The 22,842-nt window shown below is 38.8% G+C and overlaps 2 protein-coding genes across 2 annotated transcripts in view; both read right to left on the minus strand.

The window, feature by feature from the left end:
• The window catches only part of tcf25 (TCF25 ribosome quality control complex subunit), a 48,893-nt gene extending 31,479 nt beyond the window's left edge, over positions 1-17,414 (minus strand). The window contains exons 1-17 of the mRNA XM_085372874.1: positions 17,034-17,414; positions 14,001-14,147; positions 13,842-13,910; positions 13,593-13,717; positions 12,542-12,607; positions 12,328-12,410; positions 11,357-11,487; positions 10,987-11,086; positions 9,673-9,766; positions 9,423-9,515; positions 6,618-6,723; positions 6,361-6,520; positions 6,099-6,186; positions 5,814-5,972; positions 5,540-5,630; positions 3,326-3,405; positions 3,153-3,228 (exon numbers count right to left, since the gene is read on the minus strand). Of these exons, the coding sequence (XP_085229000.1) occupies positions 3,153-3,228; positions 3,326-3,405; positions 5,540-5,630; positions 5,814-5,972; positions 6,099-6,186; positions 6,361-6,520; positions 6,618-6,723; positions 9,423-9,515; positions 9,673-9,766; positions 10,987-11,086; positions 11,357-11,487; positions 12,328-12,410; positions 12,542-12,607; positions 13,593-13,717; positions 13,842-13,910; positions 14,001-14,147; positions 17,034-17,414 (2,049 nt within the window). The remainder of the gene's footprint in view (positions 1-3,152; positions 3,229-3,325; positions 3,406-5,539; positions 5,631-5,813; positions 5,973-6,098; positions 6,187-6,360; positions 6,521-6,617; positions 6,724-9,422; positions 9,516-9,672; positions 9,767-10,986; positions 11,087-11,356; positions 11,488-12,327; positions 12,411-12,541; positions 12,608-13,592; positions 13,718-13,841; positions 13,911-14,000; positions 14,148-17,033) is intronic.
• Positions 17,415-19,506: 2,092 nt separating this feature from the next.
• cyba (cytochrome b-245, alpha polypeptide) lies at positions 19,507-22,658 on the minus strand. The gene is made up of 6 exons (XM_085354284.1): positions 22,568-22,658; positions 22,237-22,306; positions 20,704-20,778; positions 20,533-20,616; positions 20,322-20,403; positions 19,507-19,924 (listed from the first exon to the last, which is right to left on the minus strand). Exons 1-6 carry the CDS (start codon positions 22,623-22,625, stop codon positions 19,733-19,735), a joined length of 561 nt encoding a protein of 186 aa, XP_085210410.1. The 5' UTR covers positions 22,626-22,658; the 3' UTR covers positions 19,507-19,732.
• Positions 22,659-22,842: the final 184 nt, after the last annotated feature.

The following is a 22,842-nucleotide window of genomic DNA, read 5'->3' on the forward strand; positions in this document are numbered from 1 at the left end:
ATTCTTTTGGACAACACTGCTTCCATTTTTCATATTTTTAACATTTATATTTTTAATTTTATTCAACTTTATTCAACAAAAATTTATAATGTATTTCAATGGGGAGACCCTTCAAATCCTCATTCAACTTACTCATTTTTAAACTCTTACTACTTCCACATACATTGACATAGAGCCACCATTCAAACTTTAAAACGAAGACAAGACATTCAACTATTCAACTTGCATTTATCTTTTCAATATCTATTATACTTTTTCTTCAGTTCCAGTTTAAGTTTCATGATGTTTTTTCACCCGTTTCAGAGTTTATAATGGGTGTGTATGGGACGGAATGTTGGGGCTAGAGTGAGGCAGCTCAACTGCTAGAGTGAGAGGAGCAAAAAAAATAATCTTAAAATCTTTTTTAAAACTGCTGCTGTGTCCGCAGCGTTTGCTCTACAGGTATGATTTTACCCTCAAAACGTAGCCATGGCTGTCCTCTTTCATCCAATGTGTTTACTATTGTACTAGGTGTTATGGTTCTTTCATAAATGTCACCAATGCACAGCCTCCTCCCTCCAACTCTTCCATAGACTCTAATGTTAAAATGGCTCAGAAGGTTCGTTTGAAAATCAGAAGAGCATGGTGTCTTTCCACTGTCACCACGTCCATATAATAAACTCCACAGACATGAAAACTGAGAATTTGGTAGACTAGACATTGCTGTCGCTCACAGTGAAAGAATTTTGTCAATACGACTTTTACTTTTCATTTGGGAACGATTTGTTTCGGCCTGACTTTTCTGTTCATTTTAAGCAGCAAAAGTGAGGTGCATGTCTGTGTCCGTGTGTATGGAGCCATTGGGTGCGGTCACTATAGCAACCAGGCTCACACCTGCCTGCTTAACGAGCTCTCTCTGCCACTCTGCCAAAATTAATCTTAAACACTTCTCTTTCAACTGCTGCTGTGTCCACAGTGTTAAAGCCATCATTTTACCCTCAAAACGTCGCCATCGTTGTTCTTTTTCCAACATCTCGTCTTTCAAAGCTCAGAGATGTAAACTTTTTAAACTGTGTGGGTCCAAGTGGAGGGATCACATTTTAGTCATTCAGTGATTCAAAGAATATGACCTTTTAATATTCTTTCAGATGTTTTCTGACTCTAAATGTTCTTTTCTCATTTCTTAGGTTTTTCTAATTTACAATTAAAACATTTTCAGCTTTTTTCCAACTTCTTCTTCTGTGTAACCTTCAGCTTTTAGCAGTTCAGCACTTTTGTTTTCAGGTTAAATTCGGGTTTTTTTTTTTATCTCATTCAAAATTTTTAACTTAAATTCAGTAATTATTTCATTTCAATGCATACATTCAGATTCAAGCATTCACACTGCAGTTTCTTCAGAAAATGCACTTTCTAGTTGTTTATTGTATTTCATTTTTAATCCCGATTTTTCAGTTCTTCAAGTCCCATCTCTCAGGCAAAAATATGGGCTCAAATTGTGGTCATAAATATTTTGTACTTCAGTTTTGTATGCGTAAAAAGAATTTGTGTGCGTAAAAAAGATTTTTATGTGTAAGGAGAATTTGTAAGTTGAAACTCTGCACTCAGGTTTCAACTTACAAGTATGGATTTTGACCCTATTTTTCTTCCTTTCAGCTGATTGGTCAATGTCATGTCAATCACAAATTTAACTATCCAATCAGAGAACAGATGGGTTTGGCTGTCGGAGGGGTGCTTTTTTTGAACTGCAGGTCCTTGAAGGATAAATGCCCTTTCATGTCTCTTATTGCCACACCATGAAAGAAAACATTGGTGTGTGTCCAAGTAAACCTTTTCTTACAGGTTGACGTGCTTACACAGGGACAAGCAGGGCGTTTTCAAAGGCGCTGTTGACCTCGGAGGAAAAGCAGTGTTGTGGAAATGACACACTCTTCACTAGTTGGGACAGTTACAAAGCTTTCCTTGTTATGAACGAGAGATACGTTTTTATTAAACATTTGAACTTAATACAACACAAACTCTCGGAGAGGAGATAAAGTCAGAGAGATACACGTTTTGAAACGACAAAGATCAGGTGCATCTAGTACACCTAGAGCGGCCGCTAAAAAAACAATATACAAGCAGAGCTCAGCAGCCAGTGCAACAAATTCTGGATCCTTCGCTCTTAAGTTAGCGGTGAGCACAGAGCATGCCGTGTCCGATGTGAAACGGCCTTTATGCTGCATAGTGTGACTCATAGCAGTGGTCCTGGTTCAACACTGATTTTGTGTTAAAGTAATACTAAAGTAATAATGGTATTTCTGACCACTGGTATACCACAACTGTATCCTTTCAACAGCTACCAGGTAAACTCTCATTCAAAGCTTTGTAGCTCCTTTAGTGATGTTTTATGTAAACTCAACAGACATCGTTGCAAGAAATCAGAGAACCAAGGAGAACATAATTAAATCACTTTACAGCCCTCTGAGTTCACCAGTTCATAATGATTCATTCACTAACTGCGCTTATTTGTTTCTTTTAAACTTGTGTGAGTTTTGTGTCAGGGGCTTATAGCTTAGTCACATGGTGTTACCACATGCACACACTATGGGTTCTTTATTTGTATTTCATGGTATTCTAAGCCTATGCAGCTGTTTAGAGAAGCTATAGCAGTAGCGTATGCTCTTGAGAGTGAGGAGGGACATCTACAGTATAACTGAATGTCATCCATCCATCCTTTTCCACTGGCTAGTTTTCAAAATGTTCCCCCAACTTCATCGTCAATAGCTTCACGTCAGCATTTACCCCTCATTTCTGACACAACCAACATGCACAATCAATGCTATACCACTGCACACCTTAAAAATGAAAGTGCATCAGAAAATGAGATAATACAGACCTACAATCGATATATCTGTCTGTTGTTTTATTGTAAGATAGCTTAATTTAACAGTTTGCAAAGAAACTAGTTACTCTCTCTTCCTCCTGTTTTGCTATGTGCATGTGTCTGTGTGCTTGTGAAAAAGACTCTGCTGCATGTCTGTGTGGCAAACGCAGCACAAAACAGAGGGGAGGCAAAACTCAAGTTAAAAACAAATTGTTATGAGTGCATTTAAAAGCTTCCTGACAAGCGTTAATCAATATAAAATCTAAAATAGACATTGACCCTAGAAAAATACTGATGTTGACTGACTCACCTGAATGTTAAAGTTTGGCAGCAATGACCGGAAAAACAGTGAGAGTGTACTCTCATTGGATGCACCAACACGCGGCCTATATGCAGACCCAAAAATAAACAAGTCATGAAGTTAAAATGAAAATTGAGACAAAAAAAAAAAAAAAAAAAAAAAGTATAAGGATCCACAATTACCTTTCTGGTCGTGTATATGATATCACTGAGTCAAGTGGAGGCAAAGGATCAAACCCCATCACAGGCTGAGTGGTCACCTCCTGGTGGTGAAACAAATCCCCCCAAAAATACATGAATATAGAACAGAAAAGCTAGTTATCAAATGCCTGTGTGCAAAATGATGGATGGATTTTAAGCAGTCTGGCCTCTTTCTTCAGTAATTTGAGAAAAAAAGAAACAAAAAAAACTTAAGTTGTCCACAAAGTCCACTGCTCAGAAATAAACTACACTGCTCAAAAAAAAGTTTTGTCTTTTTATAGTTTAAAATCTACAGGCGATGACCTGGGCGAGCTGGAGAACAGCAGACTTCTGTTAGAGTATGAATGTTACACCCCAGCCTAGGCAACCGGCGTGCAACGTATGAAAATAAAAATAAGAAAAAAAAAAAAACACACGAGAAAAAAACTACAGCTCTCCACCAAAATCCCAAAACTAAAGTATCGACAAATCTATTTACAACACGGGGGAGATCGCAACCATGACACACTGAAACACAGGGTTTAAATACCTAGAGGGAGCAATCAGGAAAATGGACAACAAGAGGGAAACACAGCTGGGGCAACTCAGAACTGACGAGACAGGGAAACGTAAACTGAAAAGACTAAGATAACACAGACTTTCAAAGTAAAACAGGAAACACATAACAGTCACGCCAAAAAGAACACACTGACAACACCGAAACGTAACAGTTCCCCCCACCCAAAAATCAAACATTTAACACCAAGTGAAAAGTTTGATCCAGACAGACGAAGCCGATGAAGGCTGGAGCGGTCCCACTGACCCTCCAGCAGACGACGAAGGCTGGAGCGGTCCCACGGACCCTCCAGCGAAGGTGGATGAAGGCTGGAGCGGTCCCACGGACCCTCCAGCGACGACAAAGGCTGGGGCGGTCCCACGGACCCTCCCCTCAGCGAAGGCAGACGAAGCTGATGAAGGCTGGAGCGGTCCCACTGACCCTCCAGCAGACGACGAAGGCTGGAGCGGTCCCTCGGACCCTCCAGCGAAGGCGGATGAAGGCTGGAGCGGTCCCACGGACCCTCCAACGAAGGCGGACAGCTGAAGCGAAGGCAGACGAAGATGATGAAGGCTGGAGCGGTCCCACTGACCCTCCAGCAGACGACGAAGGCTGGAGCGGTCCCTCGGACCCTCCAGCGAAGGCGGATGAAGGCTGGAGCAGTCCCACGGACCCTCCAGCGAAGGTGGATGAAGGCTGGAGCGGTCCCACGGACCCTCCAGCGACGACAAAGGCTGGGGCGGTCCCCGGACCCCCCAGCGAAGGCAATCCCGGACGAGCCCCCATATGTTACACCCCAGCCTAGGCAACCGGCGTGCAACGTATGAAAATAAAAATAAGAAAAAAAAAAAAACACACGAGAAAAAAACTACAGCTCTCCACCAAAATCCCAAAACTAAAGTATCGACAAATCTATTTACAACACGGGGGAGATCGCAACCATGACACACTGAAACACAGGGTTTAAATACCTAGAGGGAGCAATCAGGAAAATGGACAACAAGAGGGAAACACAGCTGGGGCAACTCAGAACTGACGAGACAGGGAAACGTGAACTGACGAGACTAAGATAACACAGACTTTCAAAGTAAAACAGGAAACACATAACAGTCACGCCAAAAAGAACACACTGACAACACCGAAACGTAACAATGAAATACAGCTGTAATCATGTGATTTTGAAGAAACTACATTTGGTACAAACCTTTAAATTAAAATTTATTAGACAATTTAATAGTTTGTAAAACAGCTATTGCTTCTCACAGGTCTTCTTTGCTCTAACTGCTTTCCACTAACCACACACCATAATCTGGTTCTGCCAGAGATTATGTTTTCTTTTCACTGTGACTGTGTGCTTGTTCACAGGGAATCATTTCCCCACAATGACACTGAGATCAATTATTCTGTGATTTACAGTTAGAGATTTGGAGAGTGAACTGAAGACACTGAGATGTGTCACTAGCAATGGTTGGAGTATGCTTTCTGCTATCAGGGTGGTGCCTCAGACTGTTCAGCACCCTAATCAAGATAACGTAACCAAGAACATTTGAGGAAAAAAAACAAAAAAATAAAATACAAAACATTTACACTTCACTTGCAATTTGCTGTGTGCAGTTCTCAGAATAGAAGACGCTGAGGTGCAGATGGTGATTGTTTCTTACCAGAGGCAGAGTTGAGGTGGCTTCTTTGATCTCAGAGAGTAGGACATGGCGATGGATGTTCCTTGGTGCACTTTGGTACCTCTGCTTTCTCCTATTAGAAAGACATGAAGGGGAAGGTTTTGAGAGGCATGTACTTTTAATTAAAGGAATACTAAGTGCAGAGGTAAGACCCAGCCCACAGTTAATTTTGCCTCTCTTTGTCATCAACAAATGCCTCCAATGTTTAAAAAAAAAACAAAAGAACAAGGAAAAAAAAAAAAAAAAAAAAGCTGACTTGTTTTGGCAGTCCTCCACTACAGGGTCTTTGGCATCAACTCGTCGCAGCACTTCTTTCACCATCTCTTCCAGCCAAAGCATTACTGCAGCCTCCCTCCACAGAGTGCAAGTTCTCCCCACATACAGACCTGTCAGTTCAGCCAGAGCTGGCAGCTGCCTAAAGATGGAACAAGTGCAAAGAGCTTTAACATGAGGGTACAAAGATGGAAGAAAAAAATGTTTCAATTGTTTTTAAAATCCTGCATTGTGCAATAGTTTGGAAAATAAAGAGAGTATACGTTACCTTATCTGACTATTTGGACCAAAGAAGCTATGGGAGGTGACTGCGGCATCTGGCTGCACAGTACACAGATCCAGTAAAGGCATCAAGACTATAGTGGGGAGAAGGGAACACGTTAAAGGGCAGGGAATTACAAAGTTACACTTTTCAAAAGGTGAATGGTAACATTCCTGGAAGTTATTAAAATTCTTTAGAGTATGCCTTAGAATATGAAGAGCTAAATAAAGGGCAACCATTTGATTCAGTTCATTGCTGAGGGTCTAACCTGCAGGGAACATGATGAGGGCAATCTGCAGCAGCTGGTCGGCTTTGTGCCTTTGTTTGTGACTTTCTTCAGGGTCCATATTTTCCTGCTGACTTAGATGAAAATGACAAAGGGCAGTGGAGAATGCAAAGTTTGGCAGCTGAGACAGATTTCTGTGCTCCTGAAAAGCAAAAACAAACAATTCCTGTCACAGACTGAAAATTTAACAGTGGCACACTAACTCCGGCACGCACACAGAACGTAAGTGCACACTTTACCTCCCAGTCCTGATATAACTGAAGGACGGATTGGTACTCTCTGGATCGAAGTGCCAAGAAATCAATGAGCAGCAGCATGCAAAGAGGGTCAGAGTCCGGGTCCAAACTAATTCAAATGGGGAAGAAAAAAAATGAATATAAAACAACCATGACAAAGATGTGTCTTAGACTAAGTACAAATAAAACTATCACACCACGATGATCTGGGCTGCTTACGGTGTTTCAGACATTACAGCCACTGTTGGTTATGGCATTTAGGGATATTTAGTAAAGACGGCATTAATGAAGAGGGTCGAAACCAGACAGCTCCAAAACACCACTGCTTTGCTGTTTGTTTCCTCAGTAAATTTTGACCCTCAGGCAGAAAACCAACTGAAGTAACCAGGAGGGAGGTATTAATCTATGCACACAAGTCTCTTTTTACAATAGCTTAAAGTCAACCTAAGGGCAAAAAAATAAATTCTTTAACAACAACTGTGATTATAACGACAAATAAAGTTTGTGTGTTAAACATCATAGCAGATGAGATTATTACTTATCTTCTTTAATCATCTCATATAATGTATGTGTAGCTGAACGTGCTAAAGATTCTGTTAAAGCAAACAGTGACTTAATATCTGCCGGTGATAAAGGGCCAGTGCTTTTTATTACCACACTGCTGCTCTTCAGGCCGGAACATTAAATCAGGAAGCCAGAATTTGATGAAAATCACAAAAAATATTGACAACTATATGAATAGTCTGCAAAGCTGAAGCTTATGGCAGCAGTGTCCCCACAGGAACACTTCGTGAAAAGCTTTTTGGTAAGTGATTTCTTAACATAAGAGATAATGATATAAACACATGGACTGTTTTTAAATTATGTCTCCATAAAAGTTTAATTCTATTATTTGTAAAAGACGGGTCATGATATTAGCCCGAATCTCAATACATGACCTGAATGAATGGTCTGAAACACATGTTCAGTTGTTTTTTGACCTTATAAATAATTCCGAGTCCATCTTGGATCGTTATCAGCAGACAGTCTCACCACATTAGTGCACATAAAAAAGGTGCCTCAACAAATTTGCCTGTTTAGTGTTTACTTTATAAAGAGAATAAAGGTTCCTCTTGTTTATCTAGAAAGTCATTTATGTAATACTTTTCATGTAATGGGACAGTGAAAGCGTCTAAATGTGCATCCTCTCTCTTTGAGTAGAAACAGATCGTGTTCTTTCATCGTTATTGCTCACATGTCCAATCAGCCCATTAATTCCTCAGCAATTAAGAAGGTAACTAGCAGCCAGGTGTTGCTAATCAAATGCAGCTGATTAACTGATCATCACGAGCACCTCGAGAAAAGCAGTTTTGACCGTTTAAACGTTTGGACCATTCAAGTGCGTTACAAAATGCCACGATCTTCCTAGGACTAGACGTCCCAGTAAATACACCCCAAGGTTAGACTGTGCAATGCTCAGGGAAACTGCAAAAAATATTAAATGTCAAAGCTAATGACAGTGAAAAGAAAGCCTGAACAAAGATGGTTTATTTGGAAGCGTTGTTAAGACAAGGCTTTTTCTCTCTGAAAAGAACACGCCAGTATGCCTTAGGTTTGCACAGTTGCATCTGAACAATGTTTCAAAAGTCTAGTGCAATGTCCTTTGGACAGATGAGACCAAAGTGGAGATGTTTGACTCGAATGCACAGCACCACATTTGGTGAAAACCAAATAGCATATGAGCACAAACATCTCATACCAACTGTAAAGCACAGCTGGAGGTGATGATTTAGGCTTAGTTTTGCAGTCACAGAATCTGGCCACCTTACAGTTACTGTGATGTTCAAAGTGAATAAGACCTCAGACACTGGACAACATCCATCTGGCAACCACTGGTTGCAAAGGAAATGTATTCCCTGACTGTTTTCCAAGTGGTTGCTGGCAGTTACCGGATGAAATTGGTAACAAAAGTTATTTAATCCTGCAGCAAAAACCTCTTAGCAACAGGTCACTAGCAGATTGACTTGATTGTCAGTAGTTTGCATGGAGCACACCGACTACTGCGTGGTGAGTGTTTGTACAGAAGTTGGCATCTTGCAAAGAACCTCTGCAAACCTCTCACAAATCAGTTGGACAAAACACATTTTTGCCCCGTGAGCAGTGGTTGTACCATGTCCAATATGACCATGTGTACCATGTGATTGAGAGTTCTCAATCACTGTGTTTATGATGTCACAAAAAACCTCTACAGAAAAGTATTTTAGAGTCAAATGTGAGGCCATCTGTTTGAAAATTTAAGTGTGACTGAAATGTGGTCATCCATAACAGGACAATCATCCCATACCCAGCAGCAAATCTATAACTAAATGCTGAAAAGAAAAGAATCAACATGTTGAGATGGCCCAGCCGGACCTCACCCAGACTTGAAATGCTATAGCGGGTCTTTAAGAGAGGTGTGCATAAATAATTCCTCACAAATATCACTGAACTAAAGCAATTTTATACAGACAAGAGGCCAAAATGTGAAAGGCGATAAAGTCACAGAAAACATGCAACTAAACAAAGTCATAGAATCATTGGGTGCACTCGGTTTTTCACAAGAGTCCATAATGTTATGGAAAGGTCAAAGACTTTTCACAGCACTGTAAATTAGCTGTTAAAAAAAAAAAAATCTGGAACATAATGTTTTATACATCAGTTAAAGTTTGTTTGAAGGGGGAAGAGTCTGAATGGGGAAGAGTGAGGATTTATTATTATTGCTATCATAAATGCCTCATATCTAATTATGTAGCTTATCCTTTCCCACGTTTTAAGCTTTTCTTTTTATACCTCAGGATAAGTTTGCAGTACTCCAAAGCTGTCCTTGGGCATCCTCTCTTCTCCAGGAACATCATGTGCTTATACAGAGCCAGATAAAATGCTCTGCAAACAGGGGAGATTGAATTACTGAATTGCTGAGTTCAATCACTTCATAAATATATAATTTAAGTTGAAAACTATACTGTAGAGTCTACAAGATGTTTAACAAAAGTACAATGTGTAACAACATTTTTAAAAAGTACAAAAGGGAACAACCAACCTGTTTTCTGGTCTCAGATAATCCAGTCTGCTGGTGCCCGACGTCAGACTGAATAAAGGATGAAAAGCACACTCAAAGCTATACAAAGCTCGCTCTGGAAAAAACAAAAATACATGTTTTACTTAGGAAATGACTATTAATAAGTATACAAGGCTGCATCATTCCACCTTTAAAGTTTTGGTACACGAACATGTACCAGCAGTGAAAACAACGTCTCTTACGCCTTCAGCTTGCATTTGGCTGGCGCCGTGTTACTACGTAAATCAGACAAATTATCCCTGCAGAGGACAAAGTATCCCTGTGGTCTTCTACACAAACTATTTCAGAGACATAAATAGGATGGCGCCTGTGAAATTAAACCCATCATTGTCCTTTGCATGAATTTTGACTTGTTAACAGTGGCTAGTTTGTTTACTCACAGTATATCAAGGAACTACCTAACCTCTGAAATAACTACAAATATAAATCAATGTGGAGAAAGACAGTTTAGAAATGAGGTAAAATGCATTTTTACTTGAAATTATTACAAAGACAAAACATCAGATATTGGAAGTGAATACATTTAGTTGATTAGAACAGACAAAAAACAGGGAAAAAAAGTCAACTTAATACCAGCAACACGGTTTAAAAAAAAAAAAAGAAAATGACAAAACCTCAATTGGCACCATGTTACATCATCATCACCTATAGTTTAGAAAGCCCAGCATTTTTGCTTTAAATGGTTTTAATTGATCGAGAGTTCAGATTTTTTTTTTTTCCATTTTACAAATGATGATAAAATACATTTTTTAAATTGTAATTATACTGAAAGAAATGGAACATTAAAAGCTTGAATTCTAAAGGTATTCATATACCAAAACAAATTAAGTAATCAGTTAATACTGAAAAAAAGTACAGTATATGCTCGGTCCTCTTAGTGATGATGAACAACAGACATGCACTTAAGCTTGTCTTAAGGCAGAATAATGCCTTAAGACAGGCTGCATTTCATGTCTGTACCAAAACCTCGTGTCTACAGCAAGAACAGAAAGAGTTTGTGTATTAAGTCACTGAGATCAGAACGCCAGAGTGGGTGCAGGTCAAACAAGTGAATGAAGCACAACCCAGTTAAGATTCAAAATTTCATTACAGTCTAAAGATATCTGAATAAATCACCATCGTACTTGCAGATCATTAGTTTGCCTTGAAGCTAGATGCGTCATTTGCTCTTAACAGATTGTGGTTGAACAGAGTGGATCCCCAGCTATCATCATTTAAAAAAAAACAAAAAAAAAACAATGTATTTCATGACACAGAGCATCCAATGATCCTCACCAATAAGGTCCCTAGCCATCTCCTGGTCTTCTTGTATGCGACAGACATCAGAAAGTTGCAGCAAGGAATCGATGTGGTAGGGGTTAAGCTGAAGCAGGGCCTGGATCAGAAAGGACACACACACACACACACACACACACACACACACACACCTTATTGGCGTCTTTAGTCTTCTTGTTTTCCACACTCAAATCCATCATGAACCTAGTTTATCTTTACATTGCATTTGCTTCACGTTATTCATTAAATGATTAAAATATTTGGAGTTTTTCAGTGTAGATTTAAATGTTTTAAAGTAAAAATTAGTTGCCAACATTTAGGTTGACACAGTCGTCGGTGTCTACACACACAAATGAAGAATTTCATTTACCACAATGTTGTTGGGGTCCATGGACTCCACGGCATCCAGGAACTTGAACTGCACTTGTTGGTATTCCCGACTGTGCTCAAACGTGAAGTAATGAACGCCGTCCTTTGTCTCCAGTAAGGTCATTGAGATTCCTGCGGAGAGGTCAGGCAGGAAGGAACAAAGCATCACGTAAAGAAAAGCACAACTCATGTTACATTTAAAGTCACTCTGATAAACAACTGATAAATATTGAAAAAAATGTTTTTAATATATTAAAAAAGATTTTTACGTTAGATGAGAAAAATGTGATTCAAACAAAGTGTAAGAATCGAAATTGAACAATTAAATAACCCATCAACGATAACTTTCAATATGTTCACAATGAGGTGGTCTTACGATGGGAGTATCAAATAACATTCACTACATGTTACACCTAAATATCTATTATAACTAGCACAGTTTAGAACTTTTACCCTAAATGTAATTCCTTCAAACTACAAGATAAAGTAGCATGAAAAGGTCTTAACACCATTATGTGCCTGTCAGCTTGAATTATGTATAGTTAAAAGAGAATAGATCAGGAGCTTTTGATTGATATAAATTGCTGTAGAAACTAATTTATCACAGCTATGTGTGCTTTTGTGTGTCTTCTGCTTTTGCTGTGTCATATAAGAGCTTAACAGGCAAAACTGTCCTCATCCTGGGACAACTGAAAAACACATGTGCACCAATCTAACTAAACATTTATTTACACAGAAAGCTGCCTATACACTGAGTGTCATCAGTAGTGTTCTTGTGGGTGTTTTGGCATTTGAATCGTATCCCAAAATAACCATTAGGTAATCACGAAACTTTTCATGTTTTAGTTTCAAACAGCAGCATGCGACACACAAAGTCAACCTTTGATCAGCATCATTAAAAGTATTACTGAAATTATCAGCAAATCACGCCACATAAAATTCCTTATGATTAATTAATATATAAAAGTATACCTGGGCGGCTGAAGCGAGGCCAGCTGTCCTTTGGACTGGTCATCCAAGTGCTACGGTGAAACTGTCTGTTTCTCTGTCGAGGCCTAACAAAAAAAAGTGCAAGATTATATTTTAAACTATAGATGATATAATTCATTTACTTGTTTAAAAAAGTGGCACTGACTACTTTTTAAAAAAAAAAAAAAGAAAAAGAAAAAAAAGGTTTTGCTATTACCTTTGATCCCCTAGAACAGCTCGAGCCCCAAAATATCTCTTCAGCTCCGTCTCAGAGTTGAGATTCCTGAGTTACCACAGAAATTCAAAATGAAAATGAAATTCACTTTGAACTGGTAGAAGAAATGCATTCCAGTTAAATCCAAGTTCAATTTCAAAACAATATCATACAGCAGACAATTTCACTGAGGACCATGAGAAACACACCATATAAGTGTTGAGATTAAGAAGTGGTCGTACCAGAAGCACACCCGATTTCAAAGCTGACTTTATATCAGTCAGAGTACAGAACCAAAATAAAACCAGGTCATCAGTGTAATTGTTTACTGCTTTGGGCACAGACGAGTTTCACACGATTAACTGTATTTTTGCGAGTTGAAAGCAGCAAATAAGGTTCTCACAAAAGCCACAGGAAAAATACAGTTGAGTGGAAATGTCTCAGTGGCTGTTAATCACCTTAACATTATAATTTGACAGTGCAGAATTTGCACATTTATTTGGAACCACCCAGCTGACTTACTGGTACAAAAAAGTGTTTGTTCTGTAACAGTCTTTTAATGCAGAAAGGAACAAATGATGCTTTGCCACCAACACTGGTGATTTGTCTTGTGCAACATTTTCTAAACCATTTTAACTTTTTGCACTTTGGTATTAATAAACTGTTGTACAATCCGAACGACTAATGGCCTTATTGTGTTTTGTTTTTCTTCTGTGAGCCAAGCGCCACCACATGGCAGCATTTCAGAATCACAGAAATTATGTTTGAGGCTAAAAACTAAACAAACCAACCTAAAACTGACTAAATCAAGGAATTTCAGCTGTCCACTGTTTAAAAAAAAATCCTAAAGCTATAAAATGAATGAATTTTTTGTTATTATTTTCTAACTAATGCAGTATGCTAAAAAAACTGATTTTTGTGTACAAATATATATAGAAAGATAAATGCTTCTGCCACCTTGCTGGTCAGGTTTGGTTAATGAAAAATGATCCTAATGTGTGTTATTAGGATCATTTTGTGCCATTTTTGATGTCTTGATCAAACATGTCCTCACCTGTGCTCCACATGTAGCACAGGTCTTCTGTCTGACACTCCAGAATCGTCATTTTGCAAACTCAGACCGTTAGACTGCTCCAAGTTTTCCAGCAATAAATCAATGTTATCATCTGCTGCAGCCTCCTGAATGTAAAGCACATACACACAGTCAGTTCAAAAAGAGGGGATCAAGTTATGCATACTGTGAGTTTAGCTTCTGATTCTGAAGCATTAATTAAATAAATAGTGTATATAGTAAATATGTTACCTGTCCATCTTCTGATGTCACTTTTGTCTTTTTCTTCTTCTTCTTCTTTTTAACTCTGTCTCCAGGGGGCTGTTAAAGAGAAGATGCACAATAAGATCAGATTTCCACAGACCTAGAAGACTGCAGAAGTGCATCACTGTTGCTTTGTTTTCATTTTACCTTGGCTGACTCTTCCTCGTGCTTTTGATCCAGTTTATCGGTGTCTCTATTGTCATTCTTTGCTGGGTCGCTTGTTTTGTTTCTGTTTGGTTTCTCTGCCTCTTCATCAGCTGAAATTTTTTCTCCTTCGATGTCTGTACTACCGATCTGGTAAAAATAGGACATTGGCACTGAAAGCATCCCGTCACAACACGGCACAGCTACAACTCCAACACAAAACAATACCTAATACACGAAAGTCTGTGTTCATGATGAGAAGGTATATTAAGATGACATTTTAACCACAGCTTGTGGGTGAATTGTGACTTAAATTGTGGGAGGAGTTCATATTTTTAGTTCTATTCTGATCAATGGAGAATTTAAATAAACTGATCTATGTAAACAGTATTGATATGAAATGAGCTGAAAATTAAAAACAAACAAACAAAAGAAACCCTTTAATGCTGGTGACACTGTGACAGAAATATTTTTCCTTCATGGCCTTAAGTTAAGACAAGTTATTGTCCTATGAAAAAGTAATTAGCCCTAAATTTAATAACTGGTTGTGCCACCCATGGCAGCAAGAACCGCAAAGTGGGAATGAGTCTTTCACATTGCCATGGAATAATTCTTCAACTGTGGTTATAATTCACAGGGTTTTCAAGCATTACTGGCCTATTTAAGGTCATGCCAAAGCATCTCAGACTGAGGCAAGTGATGCCCGCAGTTCTTTAGATGATGTTCTGGGCTCTTTTGTGGCCTCCTGGATGAGTTACAGATGGAGTGATTTTTGTAGGCCAGCCACTCCAAGTTCACCACTGTGGCAGGTTTTCTTAACCTATGAATAATGACACTCACTGTGGCCTTAAGAGGGCTTGGTAACACCTTTCCACCTTTGTTTCTCATCTGTTCTTTAGTTTCTTTAGATGGTAGCACACTGTGTTGAGTTTTGAGATCTTTTAACCTACATACTACACTTTGTCTGACAGGTTCAGTTTCATCTAAGTGATTTATTGATTCAACAGGTCTGGCAGTAATCAAGCCTGGTTGTCAAGTAAAATTAAACCAAAGTTTCCAAAAACATGTTAGTGTGACAAATAGGGGGGGAATCAGGAAGGGATCAGATACTTTTTCACAGCACTGTAGGTTTCAGTTAGTTATATTAAACACGGTCTCACAATAAGTAGAAGTAAGTACAAAAGGCAGCGCCTGTACGACTCCCAACCCACTAGGATTATGTTCGTGTTGATGAGGAATCACACCGACAGCTGTCGATTGTCGGTCCATGTGCAATCAGCCGTACAGGGCATTTTAAAGGTAAGTTTTAAAAGAATAGTGACGCGCTGAAAACAAATACCAGACCTTTTCTGGCGGTGTTCGTTCTGATGGTACACAGCAAATTCAAAAGTGTTAAATTTTTTGGTGTTAATAGTCTCCTTGCAAAAGTAGAGTTAATTTTACTCTAAGCAGAGTCACATTCTTTTAATGTAACTCTGAGGTGTAAAATGACAGTAGTTAAAATCGAGTGTTAAAAATGAGTGTTTCTCTGTCAAATCTGGAGGTGTTACAATGGAAACATTAACTCCTGACCTCTTAACTCTGAACTCCTAGAGGGGCTATGACACCAACAGAGTAAATTCACAGACTCCGCCCCCAGCACGGCTCCAATCGAAGCTGAAGTGAAGCCGTTTCAGAACATTTTGCTCTACATATTTGAGTTGTTTGCCCTGCTTGGTAAGTCATTTTTTCAAAGATTGTTTCAATTATTATTATGAGCTTTTACTTCTGTGGCTCTTTGGAGTTGAGACAAAGCTGTGTGAAAGGCATTAGCCATGTTGCTCGCTGATAGCATAATATTCTGTTTTAGCTAGCTGAAAGGTATTGTTTGCGGGCAAATACCACAGCCTTGAAAAAAGCTTGCATGTGAATTTTCAGTCAAACTTTTGGTCAAATATACACCTAAAACAATGTGTAGAATGTGAAATGTTGGTATAATGGTGCTACTTGAAGCCTGAAAACGATTTCCCATTAAAAAAAACAAAAAACGAGCAAACAGCAGTAGCTGACGTCCTGACTCGATTCTACGTTAGCATAGATCCCTCCAGAGTTTTGTGCACACGGTTTAGGTAAAAATGAAAAAGGTTGAGGTTTTACATTTAGTTCAGTATTACCTGTTGCCTGCGTCCTTGTCTTTTGGGAAAATACTTTACACAAGTAATGGCTCAAAGAGGATTCCTTTTTCTTTTTTACTGTGCTGCAATTGTTTACTGGATTATTTGTGCCATTAATTAGTGTCAACTAATTTTTATTCAATCTCCACACAGGATATGCTTGTGAAGATGGAATATGGGGGAGAGCAGAAGTGCGTTGAAGTTCCACAAAGGGATGAATGAAGGACATGCATATTGTATTAAAGAAATAAGTGATGAGAATGCTGTTATTTGCATTTACCATGTCAGACCTTTTGATAAACAAAATACTAATGAAAGTGAGAACATGTATACTGTTACATCTATCAGAAAATGTTTTGAAATTGTGGTGCACAGTTCAGAATAAATGTTTTTCAAAAACCATTGCATGTTTATTTCCAAAAGAAATTTCTAGAAGTTCAGAACAGTAAAATTCCCGCTTTTTAGAATGAATTAGAAGATAACTCTTACGTAGTTAAACTAAAATACTCTTTGAGAGTTAATATATAAACTCTTAACACCAAGTGTTAAATTATCAACTCCAGACAGATTTGGTGTTTAACACTAAATCAGAGTTAACGTACCAACTCTCCAAAAAGAGTTAAATTAACACTCTCTGGTGTGGACCCATATAGACACTTTAATAGTGTTGAAATCAAATCCAACAGTGTTAATTTGGACATGCTGGATTTGCTGTGTATAGACAGAGCCTACATTTGGACGATTTTCTAAAGCGACAGCCAGCTGGGCATCATGTCATACGGCTAGTCCAGAGAGAGCTAGCCGTAAACAGCTGCCATTAAGACACTAACTTTATGCTAACTTCATGATAAGCATGAGTTGGTGGATTACACCGTCACCTTACCAACTCGTAAATGTTGCTGAAATTTTTCTGAGCCTTGCTTTTCTTTGCCTTTCGGCCGTCACTTTTCTTGTTGGAAGGAGAAACGTTAGCCGTGTCCAACTGCTCCTCTTCAGCCTCAGCCTGCTCCTCCGGGGTGTCACCCAAAGTTAGATCCCCCAAGTCTAACGCCTCCTGGCCTCGCTGTTTCCCTTTAAGCCTTCGAAGAGCCCGGGTAGACATTCTCTGATACTCATGAGGTACATACACTTGAATATTAACGACTAAAACTGTTGTTTTGCTAGCAGACAGACACAGCAGACTAATAAACTGAGGACGAATTCCATTGGGTTCCTTTTCTTCTTCATCGAAATGTTTCTGCGCTTCTCCGTGTGTTACTGCCATCCATAGGATAGATGAGGAATTGCAACAATAAATATAAAACTGTCACTACGCAAAGTACGTAAGAACAGGAACAGGCACGCAATAAATTGTCAAACTAGCAAGACAGAGGATGGGAGAGCAAGATATATGTCTACTAGGGAATAGGGCTGCCACAAACGATTATTTTGATAGTCGACTAGTCACCGATTATTTTTGCGATTAGTCGACTAATCAGATCATCATCCATTGAACGTAAAAGTACAGCTTATTGCACCAGCAGCATCTGCTCTTATATAACTATCATTAGCTTACAGCTTTAAGTGTTTAAGGTCTGTGCTAACTAAAAATAAAGACAAGATGATAGTTAATTGAATTCTAATTAAATGTGCAGATTGTTTCGGTGGAGTTTAATAAACTCAGCCGATTTACTCAGGAACAAATAAAATACTGAAAAAAGCCAAACAATAACATTTTTAAGTTATCTAAGTGACTTGTATATGTTTAACCTAAGTAGGGCGGTGGGTTTGAAAACGATCTGCCGGGAGTCCGGTGCTCTCATGGCCCCCGGCTAGCTATCGAGCTAGTGGGTAACAGACGCCTCCGAAAACGTCGGAGCGCTTTTGAAAATATGTGGTGTCTTGATAAACTGAGCAGATATTTGAGGTTTACACAGCTACATTCTCGCCTGAAAATATGTTAAACGTTTATTTTGTGACCCAGAAAGAATAATAAGAGTAATATTAAAACTAACTAGCTGCCGCCATTGTTGACAACTGCGCTGGGCCGCGCTATGAATTCTGGGACACAGTTTCTTCTTCTTCGGGGTTTAACGGCAGCTGGCATCCTTGTACATGCAGTGCTGCCATCTTCTGTTTCAGTCCGTTATTACACTCTTAAATCCTGCTACTTATTCCTGCTTTTGGGATCTTACAAAGCTTCAAATGACGCGTCGACTATTAAATCAGTCGTCGACGATTTTGATAGTCGACGTAATCGTGACTAGTCGACTAATCGTGGCAGCCCTACTAGGGAATACACAACCCAAGCCATTAAAAGCCATGCAATTTAAATAACTTGCGCAATTAATGACGCTAGATTTATCGATAAATTATCAGAACTTGTAAAATGTGTTTATATGACCTACATCTGAATTTCATACGAGTTGAACTTATTTTGACATTTGTTAAGTTATGTGTTTCTATAGATTTTCCACACTTATTTCATTATTTAAAGAAAAATCATGAGCATTACAATTAAGATCAGTTGTTTTATAATTTCTTTTGAATGATTTGAAAAATAACAAATGAATCAACGAAACTGATTTCATAACTAGTCTTACTTTGCCTTTGGATCAACATCTAATGCAGCACAACTTCGTTTGTAGTTCTCTCGTTGAACAGGAGGTGGCAGAATTAACCTACTTTATAAACAAGACAAACAACTTTTCTAGCAGCATAAAGAACCCGTGAAAATATGAATCATATTGTCTTGATGATTATTTTAAAAATACAACATATACATTAAAAATGCTAAAAATAGGGATAGCCAGCTGCCTGACAGGTCAGCTGTGACACACACACACACAAAAACATGAGGGGTAACAAAAGATATAATACAATACATAAACATGCAGAACTTGTCTGACAACCAGCACCTAAACCAAATGAATGATCCTAAGATTTTTTTCCCTTTGTAAGCCAACAATTGATGGCAATATGACAAAAATGCAGAAGAAAGAAACAGCTGAGACAAGAAAGGGAAATTCTGACATATTGAAATTGTGTACATTTGCAAAATGGGGAAGTTGCATTGCTTAAAATAATTTACCACAGAAACCTTGTAGAATAGAGATTTAAAGAATACGCCTACAACACATAATGAGTCAAAGGATAAAATGAGTTTATTTACAACACAGTGAAAATGCTAGCAAAAAGTTTAATAAATGGCTTAATGTCAGCCAGATACAGTCAAAAACAGCTGTTAAACAGCATTGGGATGAGCTGCTTTTTAAGAAATACATAAAGGGTTAAAACACAGTGTAATTATTTTGGATGCAGAACAACTTAAAACAAATTGACAATATTTGTTAGCGGATGACACTTAGCAGCTACAGTGTTTACATTTATATTCTGTTGTCTGATTTTTCTTTCTTCATTGAACAAATTATTTCCTTCATTTTCTCCTCCCATTTTTCTTAGTTGAGTTGAGTTAAGGAGGTGTGTGTCTAACTTGTTGCCCGGTCAACAGAAACACTAAACTTCAGAAAAACGTTGTTCATCCAGAGTTACACAATCCAGTAAACTCCAACTGTAACTGGTTATGGACTGAAGCTATACTGCTTATTCATCATCAGTAACAGACATGGGGTTGTCATAGGCTGATTTTTCAAGGTCGCCTGCTTGTTTCCTGCGCATCTCTGGAGGAGGTCTTGGTGGTGGATTCTGAGGAGGATTCTTGATGCTCTGTGCAACTGGTTTTCGGGTCTCCTTCCGTGGAAGAATGGGCTCCCAATGCTCGCCTCGTATAGCGGCCTACAAAGCAAGAAGATGACAAATCAACAATGACTGGCTTGTGGATGATTAAGTTAAGCATGACTGAACGTTACTGTTCAAGTCTGAAAATTAGGAAGATTATTATTACTGGTCCTTTTCTTTGACACTCACAGTAGTTTAGAAAATATAAAAATAAACAGTGCAACCTCGAAAGCTTCCACAGAGGTGTTGAGGAATTCAGTCACACCCCTAACTGTTCAGATTTCATAACTACATCTTTCAACAGAGGTGCCAGTAACGAAACAACCTCTTCCTTGTTGCTATTTCCCTGTTTCCACTAACTGGCCAGTTCCTGCTTCAGTTAACAACTTTATCAAAAAGTTATTTAACTTGCTGGACAAAAGAAAAATAAATGCGTTAAAAGCTGCAAACTTACTGCAAGGTAGATGAGGCTGGCAATGCCAAGGCAGACACATCCGAGAACAGTGGCAAGCATAAAACCTCCAGGTACACAGATGCTGAGGGAAAAAAACAAAAACAAAGGAATTTGATGACAAAAGACAAAATAAACCAAGTCATAATTCTTGACTAATCGACAGTGATAGAAAGCTGTTTGGCAAAGATAGCAGCTGAGATAAGGAACTCACGCAGCATGTAAGAATGCCCTGACATAGTAGTTCCTGGTCAGTGGTCCAAAGGCTTTTACGCACACAGTGAAGCAGTACTGGCCTCTGAGAGAAATTAAGACACAACCATGAGCAACTTAGAACTTGTCCATTAAAGTCCATCACACATCCAAATGAATAGTGTTTGCTTACGTTCTCTCCACACTCGTGCCCTTGGCCCTCTTGCTTCTGGGATACTCAAGTAGACACACAAACACCCCAGCAGCACTAGTTATCTGTCAAGGTGTTTTCTTTAAAATAATGTTCTTTATTTACATGCAAAGTGTCACACAGACATAAAAACAGAAACAATATATCATCATCAGTAAACACAGTGCACTAAGTCAACAGGACCAAAAGAAGTCAGATAAGAATGCTCACTGAGATAAGTCTGAGAAGTGAAATTGAGATAAACACTGGTGACGCTGAGCGGTTCAGCAGGCAAAGACAATAATGAATGAGAGCATTGTTTCTAATACAAAAGAGAATATGTCCATTATTTCATAAGAATAGCTACTGGGGGGAAAAGAAAGTACTTTCCCATGTTGTATTTTTGCCATTAATGAATAAAAAGAAATAATGTTCTTGCATGTCAGTGTGAACATTGTTAAGCACAGCATCGGTTAAATCCATAATACTAGAACATTTGGTCAGGTTTGATGTTAACTTGCTGCATAATTGTGCTTAACATACTGTGTGATGCATCATATACATTTGACAGTTATTGTATTAATAACACTCATTCAACTGCTTGTCAATAAAAACACCAATTCAGTCACTAATGAGGCCGGAACAAAATGCCTTTTGACATATATTAATAACTTTAAATAAGCCTTAGAGAGAAAGAAAATTCACCCACTGAGCTGCGAAAACACTTCCTGATGGAAAAGATAGGAGAGGAATGGCTGCACTGATTGAGCAACAATGCAATAGAAACTAAAATGACATGTTGTGCAGAGAAGGATCTCTGAGCACAAAATCTGTCAAAGAAAAAGCAAATGGTCGTCAGCAGCTTTAGACCACACGGGCTTCAATTTGTGCAGCTAAGAAAAGTAAACAGAGCACACAGTGGGCCCATGAGTGGACATGCATGGCTGGAAAAAACATATTGCCTGGTTGATTGGCGATGACTCTCTTTCTGCAGCATTTAGATGGTGGGGTCAAAATTTGGCACATCATTTAACGAATCGTTACTGTTTTAGTATAATTTGAATGTAACAGCAGAGTATTGTTGATGAGCATATGTGTCCCTGCATGGCTACAGTGTAATTGCTCATTTCACTTGGGCAGTGCACTACGCAGTCTCAGACTGGTTTCTTGAACTTAAAATGGCCTCCACAATCACCACACCTCAATCCAACAGAGCCTGTTTAAGATGTAGTGGAGGACAGATGAATCACATCATCTGTTCTATCACGTCAATACAGACCAGAAAGCTAAAGGCTCTAGTATTAGCTGTGTAGCCTATAATGTATTTACTTGTTATAAGTATGTCAGCTTCCTGTATGCAAACTGTAGCCTGAATACATACTTTATATCAGTTCTAATCGAGACTTTTGTGACGTAAATAACATCTGTACTTTATTTTAAGTTATTTAGCATATTATTATTTCTACAACACAGAAAAAGCTTAATAAGCCAAAAATCCAGACACAATTAAAAAATACAACTGAAAATAAAGGATACACTGCATAAGCAGCAAACTGCCACCCTCTGAACTGTCCAGCAACGCCTACGATTCCTCCTGTGAGGAGAACTGAAAGAAGAAAACAGGAAGATAAGATTAAAATTATACACTCCAGCAGACTGCACAAACAAAGAGATGGTAAACTGTGCTTTATTATGTTGTCAGAAACACTCTGTAAATGAGCTAGACAAGAGGCTAAAAGTATAATTCCCTTTGAAAATATTCTGTTTGAATTAAACCGCTCATGTAACCGAATAAGACAAGAAACACGCTAAATACCGCCCCCCCCCCCCTCCTTTCCCTCCATAATAATAAAGTTTTCATACTCACTTAGACCCGACGCCAAAGCCTGCTCATTAGCCCACATCGCCCACTCAATCTTCCCCATTATGTTAACCTAACAGCACCTCTGCAACCTCCTGGAGCTCCTCCGGCGTGGATTACCGACGGTGATAATAGTTTCTACAAGGAAGAAAATGTATTTACGAGATTTGAGGGGTGCAGGAGGGCAGGTCAGAGGGCGAGGCTTGTTCTGCCTTAGCCAATCTCCGTTTCAAGCGTCATGTCCGAAAAAAATGCAGCGCTACAGCGGAAGAGGAAGAACC

Source organism: Diplotaxodon limnothrissa, linkage group LG1 (assembly GCF_057381915.1).
Source record: "Diplotaxodon limnothrissa isolate DT_005_m linkage group LG1, D_limnothrissa_male_GT1.1, whole genome shotgun sequence".
NCBI classification, from domain to species: Eukaryota; Metazoa; Chordata; class Actinopteri; order Cichliformes; family Cichlidae; genus Diplotaxodon; species Diplotaxodon limnothrissa.